Here is a 12546-nt window from a genome sequence, read left to right as displayed (position 1 = left end):
AGAAAAATGTAAATTATCCACGTGTGCAGAACTCTCCAGTTCCCTAGAGCAATCCTTTCACACAATCCAGACAACATTCTTAGTGTGAGTGAAGGCTCCTACCCTCAAGTATTTTTATAGCACAATGCTTCAGATACAGATAAACCTCTTATTAAAATATCCCTTATTTGAATTCAAATTTGTATCATCAGTTGACCAGGCATTCAAGTAAATTACGTGTATTCTGCTGCAATGTGAGAGAAATAAAGGTATCTAAGCAGCTGAGCCTTAATTTTTAAAAGAAATACTAAAATATAACTTGGAAGCTAACCTTTCGCTTTCTGACACATGATGGGTTTTCCAGCTATGCATAATCTCTGAAAGAAAGTTAGCAACTATAATGTATAGGTATTCCTTTTACCCTATGACTGCTTCATCCTATCAATACTTCTCTGTTTTCCCATTCCTGTTGAAGAAACAGTTGATATCAGAAATCATAAAGTGTGTGGAGCCAGGAAAACATTTGTGTAAAATATCTGTATTCTTGGGATCATGGGCGTTGTCTCATGTGAATTATCTGAAACAAGGAACTGGGGAATCTGGAAATTGTATACCATATTTTTTTTAAGCCAGTTGTGTCCAAAATACCATTTTGGTGTAAATTTTTCTGAAGGACAAATGTTTATCAGAAAATCTTCATTCCCTAGCTTTAATCTATCTTTGTGAGTTCCCAGCCATGTACCTTTTCCAGGTCTTGCTTCTTCGTTTGTGCCTGTTTCTTGTTGTGTTTCAAACACAACTGGACCTCAGATCTTATTTACAGTAGAGTCTCACTTATCCAACACTCGCTTATCCAATGTTCTGGATTATCCAACGCATTTTTGTAGTCAATGTTTTCAATATATCGTGACAATTTGTTAAGCCAAACATGATTACAGAGCTCTATACAATTTGAAGCCAATGCACAGAACTCTACCAAGTAGATATGACATTTCCAATTCAGACCTTCCTCATGAACATGTAACAATCAAGAATGGAAAGGATAGGACTACAGTACACAGACCTGTTGCTTTCCACAGTTACCACTGAAAAAATACCTGAAAGAGACTCTAAATGAGAAAACAAAGAGGCTTGGTCTGAAATTATTATGAACTCGCAATGATCTTCGGGTTGCTGTGAAGTGCCACCATGTCGGAATGACAGTTTTTCCAGGCAATCTCCAGACAAATATGCTTTTAATGGCATACATTATATTCAAGGTAATTAATGCATTTATCCCTAACTTATGACGTTCTCTCCCCAGCACTCTTCTCTTTCACCACCATTATAAATCAGCAAATGACCTGATCTTCTCTTCATGTTACAGACTCGAGTCACCCACCCGCTCTTTGGTGATGGAGGCTCCCAAGGGAGTTATAATAGATGCTGAGGCTGGCAACCTGGAAGCCACATGTAGGACAGAGCTCAAGCTGGAATCCAAAGATGGAGAGGTAAGTAGAACATGAAGCCAGCATCAAAACTATGAGCAAAAGGAATTAAGATCTGGGCCCTACATTAAAGTCCATGCGGTTTTGATGTATTGTTCTACAATGCCCATTATCTGTTAATAATCTGAAAATTAAAAAATAGGATGATGATGTTCACTAAGCAATTCCATTGATGTTGCAGCATGAAAGGTTTAGCAAGTATGCTAGAGCTCCTTGTATGGAGGATGGAATTCATTGTATGCAAACTATACTTCCTCTATACAAAACAGCAAAATGATTCATTAGTTTTAAAGTACTGGGATAATAGCATTGGTTGTGAGAAACAGATTTATGCAGCTGTAAAAATGTGCAGTACTACTAAATTCTCTTTTCTTTTGTCACTTTAAACTGAGATTTACTTCACTAGCATAATTAAATCTTATATCATCCATTTTTGCAATAAGGAGAGTTTAACTCACCTGTATTGATCTGTACAGCAATCCAGATAAAAGGAATGTGGTCAAAGAAATCTTTTAGGCTGCTGGAGATGCTTAAGAGTCTGAGATTATATTTAAACTATTGTCCATTGCCTTAAACACCTTACTCACTAAGTGCCTTCCTCTCTTTTATTAACCCATTGTTTGAGTTCTTTATAAATAGCTGCACTGTGATTTGAATCAAGCAATGGCTGCAATCCTGTTGGTTAGTTCCACATTACAGTAGACCCATTGAACCTATTGTTGAGTCTAGCTATCTATCTGCAGCATGTGTGTGTATATCACTATCAGAAAAAGAGGCAGCAATCCTTTCTAACTCTTTCTATACTATCGCTCTTCTATATATTCTTCTCCCTAATATTTTGCTAGGCACCACGTATGACCTATTGTCTACAAAATGAGACATCCCACCTTCCTCCCCTCCTCATCTCACAGTAAATGCTTGATTTGTAAAATTAAATCAAATGTACAAAGGCCCCACTCGGGTTTTCTGGCCTGCAATGCTGAAGTCCTTAATTCCAGGATTAGAATAACGTTGGTGACATGATTAGAAAGTGGGGGGGAGGAAAGTTATAGCCATTAAAAGCTAATCTCTGAACTCTCAAACGCTTCCTGAGATAAACTATTACTGCCGCCAGGAGCTGCCAGGAGTTGCCGGAGATAAGGCCGTCTGGCAGTCGAGCGGACAGGGGAAAGGAGAGCGAGAGACAAAGCATTTTAGAATGGCTTCAGAAAACCTTAATTCCACTGATTCCAAGCTGGATAAATTGATGGAAATGGTACAAGGGCTGCAAAACTCAATGGAGCTTCTTTCTACTGAGGTCACAAACACTAAGGAGCAAATGCAGCTTATCCTCCAGCTACAGACAGGCTTTGAATCGAAAATAAAATCCTTGCAAAATGATGTGCACTTCTTGAACCAGAAAGTGGTAGATTTGGAGAATCGCCAACGGCGCAGGAATCTTTTATTTTTTGGTATACCAGAGTATATAAGTGATAATGATCTGATCACTTCATTGAGTGAATGGTGGACTGAACTGCAGGTTCCAGCTACAGGAGGGGATATTGACCGTGCACACAGGATTTCTTCATATGTTAAAAAAGATAAAAACAAAAAACAAAGACCAAGAGCAGTGATAATTGCTTTTGCCAGAGAGTCCATCTGTTTAAAAGTCTACAAGTTCCTGAGAAAAGTGCCGGACTTAAAATATAATGGAAATACAGTATCAGTCTTTCAGGACTTGGCAAAATCAACTAGAGATGAAAGAGCCTCTCTCAAGGTCATTACAGATAGACTCAGAACAGAGAAGATTAACTACACCTGGGCCTTTCCAGCTACTATTGTTGTCTACAAAGGAGGGGAAAAAATCACGGCGAGGACCCCACAAGAGGGAAATAAGATGCTAAAGGAGCTGAAATTAACTTGTCCTTCACCCAAGAGTCTCTCAGCTGATACAGATCCAGATGAAGGGACTGGCACAACAACTGAGGAGGAAGAAGAAGGAGCCGAAGCTCACCCGAGGCCAGATCATTTAAAAAAAAAGAAGGGTCTTAGGAAAAAAAGAACTGGGAAACAACAAGCATCCCAGTACAGGCCCCAAACGAGAAGAAACTATAAATAGTGGGACTGGAGTTATCTGAGGTGTGGTATATGCACTCTGAACAAAAAAAGTGCTTATAAAATATGTGTTAAACCGACAGTGATAATTGTTAAAACACCTAATACATTGTAAGAGATTTAAGACTGACTATTCTCAAGAAGAAAGTACTTTCTCTACTAAAAGTTGAAGAAGGGAATTTAACTTAAGGTGTTTACAAAACAATGTTTATTAAGGGAATCTAGAAATTGGATCATTAATTTTGTTTTGCTAATTAGTTGATTAAGCAGGAAGAGAAGTCTGCATCTGCCTACATGGGAAGTAATAAGAGGGTGTTATATGGGTAAAGGGGTAATACACGGTAGAGGGAAGCTGCAGCAGGGGACTCTGCCTTCAAAATTCTCTGGATGGGTGCGAGGAGGTCTTTCCAAGCAGCCCCGTCCTCAAGGAGGGGGGCTAGGGATCCAGAGGGGGGAAGCAAAGGGCTTCAGGACAGGGATTAGGAACAGCTTTAAATCAAATTAAAATAGTGGAAGAGACCTGGGGAAAGGGTGGGAAAAGTTTGAACCGGATTAATGGGGGATGAAATAATTGTTATATCAATAAATGTAAATGGACTATCGTCTCCAGTTAAAAGGCAAAAAATTGCCAAGTTGTTATTGGAGGAGCACGCAGATGTATGCCTACTCCAGGAAACTCACAAGGGAAAGGACACATCAAAATTGATGAACCTAAATGGATGGGAACTACAATATGAATCCCGGGGGTCAAATAAGGCAAGAGGCGTGGCAATATTAATAAAGGATATACATAAATTTGAGTTAGAGAAACAAATAGTAGATAGGGAAGGAGGTTTTGTGATGATTAGGGGAAAATTAAATAATAAAGAAATTACTATAGTAAGTATCTATGCCCCCAATAAAAATCAGTTAGAATTTATACAAAAGTATTGTGCTAAAATTGTAAAACAAGCAATAGGAGATATAATAATAGGGGGAGATCTTAATATGGAACTCTATAAACAAACCAAAAAAACGGGGCAGAATCCAGGCAGACTTGAATGCAAAATAAACTTTAAAAAATGGAACCTCATAGAGGCTCAAAATAGATTAGGAGAGGAGGGAACTACCCCAACCTTTTATTCCCACAGGCACACAAAATTCTCTGCAATAGACTATTTCATAGTTGGAATTAACAATATACAACCAATAAGGGAAGTTAAAGTGGGAAATCACTGGCCAGGTGATCATGCTCCCCTCCTGTTAAAATTAGGAATCCCAATAAGAAAGTCACCAAGGAAATGGATTTTCAACCCAAAGGTAACCTTTAACGAAAAGGATAAACAGGTCATCAAACAGCAGATTCAAGAATTCTTTCATTTTAACAGACAACCACAAATAAAAGAAGAGATCTTATGGGATGCTTTTAAAGCAACCATAAGGGGTACTTGTATTTCAATGTAAATAGGAATCAATAGAAAAGAAAAGATTACAATTCAGAATTTAAGATCAGAGGTTGAAGATGCATTCCTTAGTTTTCAAAAAATCCCATCAAACGAGAATAAAACAAAATGGAAAGAGAAAAAACAGCAATTAGACAACTTAGATAAAATAGAGACCACAAAAAATACCTATGGATTAAAAACGATTATCAAATAAACTCAATTAATAATTCGAAGAGGCTGGCCAGAGTCCTAAAATCAAAACAAGCTAGAAACAGAATACTCAAGCTGAAAGATGATAGAGGACATCTGAAAGCTTCAGATAAGGAAATTAGGGAGATTATGGCTAGTTATTATGAAAAACTTTACGAAGGTAAAGACTTAACCAAACGAATTGGCCTCTTGGGAAAACCTATAAATAAACAGTCAGAATCTATTCTAAATAGTACAATAACTAAATCAGAAATTGAAAAAACAATAGAAAACCTAAAAACAAATACATCACCTGGGCCAGATGGATTTACATCAAATTTTTATAAAATATTCAAAGATGAAATTACTCCCAACCTATTTATACTCTTTAATGAAATATTGGGGAATCAATTTGTACCAAATTCTTGGAAACTCTCTGAAATTCTCACAATCTTAAAGCCAAATAAGGATGAAACGGATCCTAACTCGTACAGACCAATATCACTTTGCAATGTGGACTACAAAATATTCACTAAAATATTAGCTAATAGATTGAAAGATATAATCCCAGATATAATTCACGAAGATCAATACGGATTCATAAAAAACAGGAAATTAGCAGACCCTATAAGGAATATTCTGAACATTCTGAATCATGCCACAGGAAAAAAATCTAAAGTACTTATACTAAAATTGGACTTTTGCAAAGCATTCGATTCATTAGAACATAAATATTTGAACAGACTCTGTGAGGAAAGCAATATGGGGGGGGAAAGTATGTAAGGTAATAAAAGAACTTTATACTGAAAACAAAGCTACTATCTTAGTTAACGGGGAACAAACTAGACAAATAAACATTAACAGGGGAACTAAACAGGGATGTCCCCTTTCCCCAGCCCTATTCTCATTGGCCATTGAACCCTTAGCAAATTCAGTAAGGAACAACCCAGCTATTAAAGGTTATAAGGTGGGCAAGGAAGTCATCAAGATTAATCTATACGCTGACGATGTTATGATAATTTTAGGGGAGGTGGAGGAGTCACTACAATCAATAGTCAGAACAGTTAAGGATTTTGGTAAAACTTCGGGCCTCACAATTAATTTAGGGAAATCAGAGATTCTACATAAAAATCTAACATGGGAAGAACTTAAGAAGGTTCAAAACATCATGGGAATAAAACTGGGGAATAAGAAGATGGAATACCTGGGAGTAGATATACCAAAAAATATTAATAATATTATACCAATGAACTACAATCATTTATGGAAAAATATGAGCAAACAAATCATTTCATGGGGAAAAAAATTTCGAGATATCTCCTCAAGGCTAAAAATTTACAAGATGAAGATCTTGCCCAAGTTTTTATTCCTGTTCCAAACCCTCCCGGTGAATATCCCTATCAATTTGTTGAAGAAATGGGATAACTCTTTCAAAAAATGGGTAGTGGGAGGAAACAAAAACAGAATTGCTAACTTCTTATATTATAGTAAACAAGAATTGGGTGGATGGGGGGCTCCCTCATTGGGATTATACTATGAGGCAAGTCAACTAGTGAGATTACTAGAATTCGAATTGGAAGGGTCAAAAAAATGGGTGCAAATAGAAAAGGAAGCAAATAATTGGCTAAAGGGAACATCAATGGGAGAGAGAATAGATATAAAAGACCTAAAGAACATAAAAGCAGGCCCTTGCTTAACAATGTTGTCAATCTGGAAAAAAATGGCAAACTAAATTACAAATAAATAAAATTGACCCTTTCCCATTAGAAACATTGGAAAATAAGGACAAGACATTTAGGAATATAATTAAGGCACTGAAGGAAAATGGTATTAAAAGGATTGGGGACCTTATGGACCCCAATGGAGAAATATTAAAGTGGGATAAAATAAAAGATAAATGTGGCCAAGGGAACTGGATAGCATGGTTAGGTTTGTCCAGTAAAGTCCAGGCCATGAAAAGAAGAGAAGTAGGTGAAACCCCCCTGGATAGAATAATTAGAAGGAAATTAGAAACAGATAAAGGAATGATTGGGCTATGGTATGATGTACTAATTACCTTAACTTATAATACGAAAGAAACGCTTACAGAGATCTGGAAACAGGAAAAAAACTTTACTGAGAAACTAATTGGGTCATGGATCAATAATATTCATAAAATTAATCATATAAGGATCAAAGAAACACAAAGGAAAATAATCACAAAATGGTATAGAACCCCCCTACAATTGGCTCATATAACGGGAAGTACCTCGAACAAATGTTGGCATAAATGTGGGGGAATAGGTTCATTCTCCCACATGTGGTGGGACTGTAGAAAAATTCAAATCTTTTATCGCAAAATAAGAAAAGAAATGGAAGAAATTATGGGGAAAGAATTAATATGGGACAAAGCCAGATTTATGTCCCTCACAATAAAGGTAAGGGAAGATAACAATAATTGGACCGAGATTCTAAAATATATGACAGCCGCAATACAAGCCACAATAGCCCGAGGATGGAGGGATGAGACAAAATGGAATGTAGAAATTTGGTGGTCTTATATATCAGAATATATCATCAATGATTTCATTAATCAAAGGAAAAGAAAATATACAAATTGTCTAAAAGAACCTGACTGGTTCAGGAAATGGTCAGTCCTAATTAACAAAATAGATGGAGACGAAAGATACACCACCTTGAACCAGGCATTCCACACAGTTAAAATGATACAATGATAATATATTGAATTGCTGTTCCAGGGGGGAGGGGGAATGGGGGAGGGGAGGGGGGTGGGAGTTACATTCCAAAGGATCGTTTAAAATGTCATTTAAGCATTACTTACTTTTGGTATTATGTATATTGAAATAAGACATGCATCGCTAAAATTTTCTTAATTGTTGGAATGTAATAAAAAATTTTTTAAAAAAAACATGATTAGAAGGTATAAAACTAATATAAACCTATATGTGTATTTCATTGCACAAGGCAGATGGTGGAATCCAACTCCATTGTTTAGAGCAAGACTTCTTAAACTCTTTCAACTTGCAACCCCTTTTTGCTCAATATAGTTGTATATGACCCCAGATATATAAGTATATAAAATAGGTATACAAATCAAACTTTTTTGAATATTGGATGGTTACATCTGTGGATATGGAGGACCAATTGTACCACAGCAATAACAATTCGGGCATGACTAACTTCCAAGTACATAAAACTCCTTAAGTAAATTACAGTGGCCCTGGAGTTTGATCCCAGGACTTGCAGGGATACCAAAACCATGTTTGCTCAAATCCCATTATATACATGAGTATAGTAAAATGATGTCCCTTATATAAAATGGCAAAGTCAAGATTTGAGATATATAGATGTATTCAAGCTGTAAATTGTTGAATCCGTGGATACAGAGGGCCCATCCTATTGCAAGCCAAACTCTGTAGGAAGATTAAGGTGCAAAAAATTTGATTTTCTTCAAGCAAAGGGGTAAAATTGGGGAGAAAGAAGGGCAGTTTTATTTATTTATATCCCACTTTTCTCTCATAAGTGGGACTCAAAGCGGCATACAGTATATGCCTGGAGAGGCTGGCAGGGCTCACACTTACATCACTTCTTTCCTGTCCTCATCCTTTTTCTCCTCCCAATCCTCCATTACCTAGCTCCCAGGATTTCTGCAGGATGCAGCCACAGGACTGAAAGTGGGTGCAAATGCTATGCCTATTCTGTAAACCACTAATGTGATGATGTAAGGATGCAGCTCCTACTCTGCCACAGGGGGCAGGGAGCCTTTTGCAACACCACCTAAGGTTGGGACCAACAGTTTAAGAAGTTCTGGTTTGGGGTAACCCCCAGCACCTTTGTGTTACTCTTCTGATGCCAGAACACACACATACAGAAACATTGAGTTGAAAGGGGACAATAGTGGACAGCCAGTCAGTGACTGGATGTGCCTTGGTGGGCAACCACAAAATGACCACATCATCCCTCTTCATTACCATGCAACCACATGGCTTTTGAGGAATTGCATCCCAAGAGCAATAAGATAAGGAGTGCAGAGAGGGAAATTGTTTACAGAGCAATACGTAATAAATGGAATGGGGTTAAATCATTAACGATACAAGAAATAGAGGAAATAATTTAAAACATGAATAAAATAAAAATAGAAAAATATAACAAATTAGAAAAAAGATGGTATTAAGATGGTATAAAACTCATGAACAAATGGCTCGTATCATCATCATCATCATCATCATCATCATCATCATTTAATTACTTATTAATCGCCCTCCATCCACGATGCTCTAGGCGATTTACAAGATAAAATTTTAAAGGATAAAAATACATACATACAAATATTGATTAAAAAATTAAAATAGATTAAAAGCTCTAGTAAAGAGCCAGGTCTTGAGTGCTAGGGTAAAAGGCCCCAACTCACGCATGGCTCTCATATAGGGCGGCAAGGCATTCCATAAGGCAGGGGCAGAAATAGAAAAAGCTCTGTGCCTGGTCCTTTCCAAGTGCACTTCTCTTTTTTTTTTTTCACATTTTTTTTTATTAATGAAAGTGAAAAACAGTAACTAAAATAACATGTATCCATATACAACCGCAGAAGAAAAAGGAATAAAATAGAAAAAAGGAATAAAAAGAGAAGAAACAAAAAAAAATACAAACAGGTATAACAATTTGCACTGTAGTGTCGCTAAACTAATGGATAATCACAGATTTGCTATACCATTGTTGTACCTTAACTTATCCTTGTCCCCCTTACCCCTCGCCCGTGAACCCAACCCCCTAGACCTCCGATACCCCTCAGTAAGTATTGCGTAACTGACCGTCAACTACCCCTGTATCTTCTTTCGCTAAATCCCCTTTATGGCTGTCATCAAATCTACCTTTGTCTTCTTTTCCAAATACCCAAGTGCCAGCCTCCATTTATTTGCAAACTCCTCATTATTTCCTCCTCTGTTGCTATTTGTCAGCTTGGCCATTTGGATATATCCCCCCAGTTTGTCTCTCCAATCTCTAATACTTAGCTCTTCTTCCCCCTTCCATGTTTTTGCGATTATTAGTCTTGCCGCAACAAAACAATATTGGCAAATTTCTTCATCTCCTGCGCTAATATGCCTTCTAAATAAACCTAATAAGCATGTCTCGGGGTTCTTCTTGACCTTATTGGTAATCATATTATTTGTTTCTTTCACCACTTTTATCCAGAATTCTTGAACTATATTACAGGTCCACCATGTGTGGAAGAATGTTCCTTTTACTTTCTTGCATCTCCAACAGGCCCCTCCTTCTGTTTTCTCTATTTTCGCCAGAAGCTCTGGAGTTATGTATGTTCTGTAGAACATTTTAAACATATTCTCTCTAATTGAGCCGGCCAGAGAGAATTTAAACCCCTTTTTCCAGAGATATTCCCATTCTTCCAGGTCTATGTTTCTACCAAAGTCTCTGGCCCAAGAGATCATAACGGTTTTTATTTGGTTGTCTGCAAGGTTGTAGTCTAGAATAAATTTATAAAGCCTTGAGAGTAAGCCTTTGTTGCCTCTGTCAAAGATACATTCTAACTCGGATTTTTTGGATGCAAATCCCACCGCCGCATCCTTTCTAAATCTATCATGCAGTTGGTAAAAACTGAACCAGTCTTTTAACCCTAATTCTTCTCTGCCCTTAAGTGCCCATTGCCCTCTTTCTTTAACTAAATATTCCTCATACGTTCCAACTTCAATACATGTAGCTGGTCTCAAGACTGCTTCAAGTGGGCGCAGCCACAGAGGGGTTTTGGGCTCTATCCCCTTCTTGTATCTTTTCCACGTTGTTAAGAGACTGGATCTTATAATATGCCTTTTAAATTCTTTATTCACCTTGTCCTTTTCATCCCATAGATAAGCATGCCAGCCATATCTTAAATTGTGTCCCTCTAATTTAAGTAATTTTTTGTTGTCCAATTTAATCCAGTCCTTTAGCCAGCTAAAGTTAGCAGCTTCATAGTAGTATCTGAGATCTGGGAGTGCCAGGCCCCCTCTGTCCTTCACATCAATAAGATTCCTATAGGCAATTCTAGCTTTTTTCCCATTCCAAATGAATTTAACCAAATCTTTCTTCCAGTTTTCAAACACCTTTACCCCCTTGATAATTGGTAAATTTTGAAACATAAACAGCATTTTGGGTAGCACCATCATTTTAATCACAGCAATCCTCCCTAGCCAGGTAAGTTGGAGTCTTTGCCAATTTTCAAGGTCTCCTTTTATCTCCTTCCACGTTTTGTCGTAGTTATTTTGATAGAGTTTGCTGTTTTTGTTAGTTAACCATAGTCCAAGATATTTTACTCTTGGCACTACCTTGCAGTTAGACAGTTTCTCTAGGTCAGCCGTATCACAATTGGATAAATTTTTGGTTAGAAAAACCGATTTCTCCTTATTGATTTTGAAGCCCGACACCATGCTAAATTTGTTAATAACCTCAAATAATGTGCATGTACTTTTTAATGGTTCCCTTAAGAAGCAGACCAAATCGTCTGCATAAGCCTTCCCTTTAAATTCGTATCCTTTTACCCTGACTCCTTTGATTTCGCTGGTCTCTCTAATTCTGATGTTCAAAATTTCTAATATCCAAATAAACAGTAGCGGCGACAGAGGACACCCTTGTCGAGTCCCTTTTTGAATTTCTATGTAATTTGTCATTTCGTCGTTTATTTTTAGCTTGGCCCTTTGTCTAGAGTAAATGGCTCCTATGGCCCTTCTAAAATGTTGTCCCACTCCAAAGAGCTCCAACACTTTCAACATATATTCCCACCGCACGTTGTCGAATGCTTTCTCTGCATCTAAAAACAATAGTGCAATCTCTCTGCTTGGGTCTTGTTCGGCATATTCTATTATATTTAGCACAGTTCTTACATTTTGGCTCAGGTGTCTGCCTGGAAGGAAGCCTGCTTGATCCCCATGTATTATTTTTACTAAGATTTGTTTCAACCTGTTTGCTAAGATTACAGCAAATAACTTATAATCGTTATTGACTAATGAGATAGGTCTATAGTTCTTCACTTGTTCCGTATCTCTGTCCTGTTTGGGTATCAGAACTATTGTGGCTTCCTCCCAGGACTCTGGCATCTCTCCTGTTTGGAGCACTTGATTCATAGTTGAGAGCAGTAACGGGCCTAACTCTTCTTTATACAACTTGTAGAACAGAGCTGAGAAACCATCCGGACCTGGGGTTTTATTTAGCTTGGCCTTATCAATGGCAGAGTTCAGTTCTTCCCATGTAATTTGTCTATCCAAGTCTGATTTCATGCTTTCAGAAAGTTTGGAGACCTTCATATCTGCTAAGTACTGATCTATTTTTTTTGTATCTATCTGCGTGTTTTTATAGAGGTTTCTATAATAGACTTCAAAGATTTT

General features: G+C 37.3%; 1 protein-coding gene across 4 annotated transcripts in view; it reads left to right on the top strand.

The window, feature by feature from the left end:
* sgcd (sarcoglycan delta) overlaps window positions 1-12546 on the top strand; it is a 906913-nt gene that overhangs the window by 882561 nt on the left and 11806 nt on the right. For all 4 annotated transcript variants that reach the window (XM_062973866.1, XM_062973867.1, XM_062973869.1 and 1 more), the window contains one exon: window positions 1346-1469. In XM_062973866.1, coding sequence (XP_062829936.1) covers window positions 1346-1469 — 124 coding nt within the window. The remainder of the gene's footprint in view (window positions 1-1345; window positions 1470-12546) is intronic.

Source organism: Anolis carolinensis, chromosome 2, assembly GCF_035594765.1.
Source record: "Anolis carolinensis isolate JA03-04 chromosome 2, rAnoCar3.1.pri, whole genome shotgun sequence".
Taxonomy (NCBI): domain Eukaryota; kingdom Metazoa; phylum Chordata; class Lepidosauria; order Squamata; family Dactyloidae; genus Anolis; species Anolis carolinensis.
Note: the sequence above shows the minus strand (reverse complement) of the source record. Positions and strands in the feature narration are given on the sequence as shown.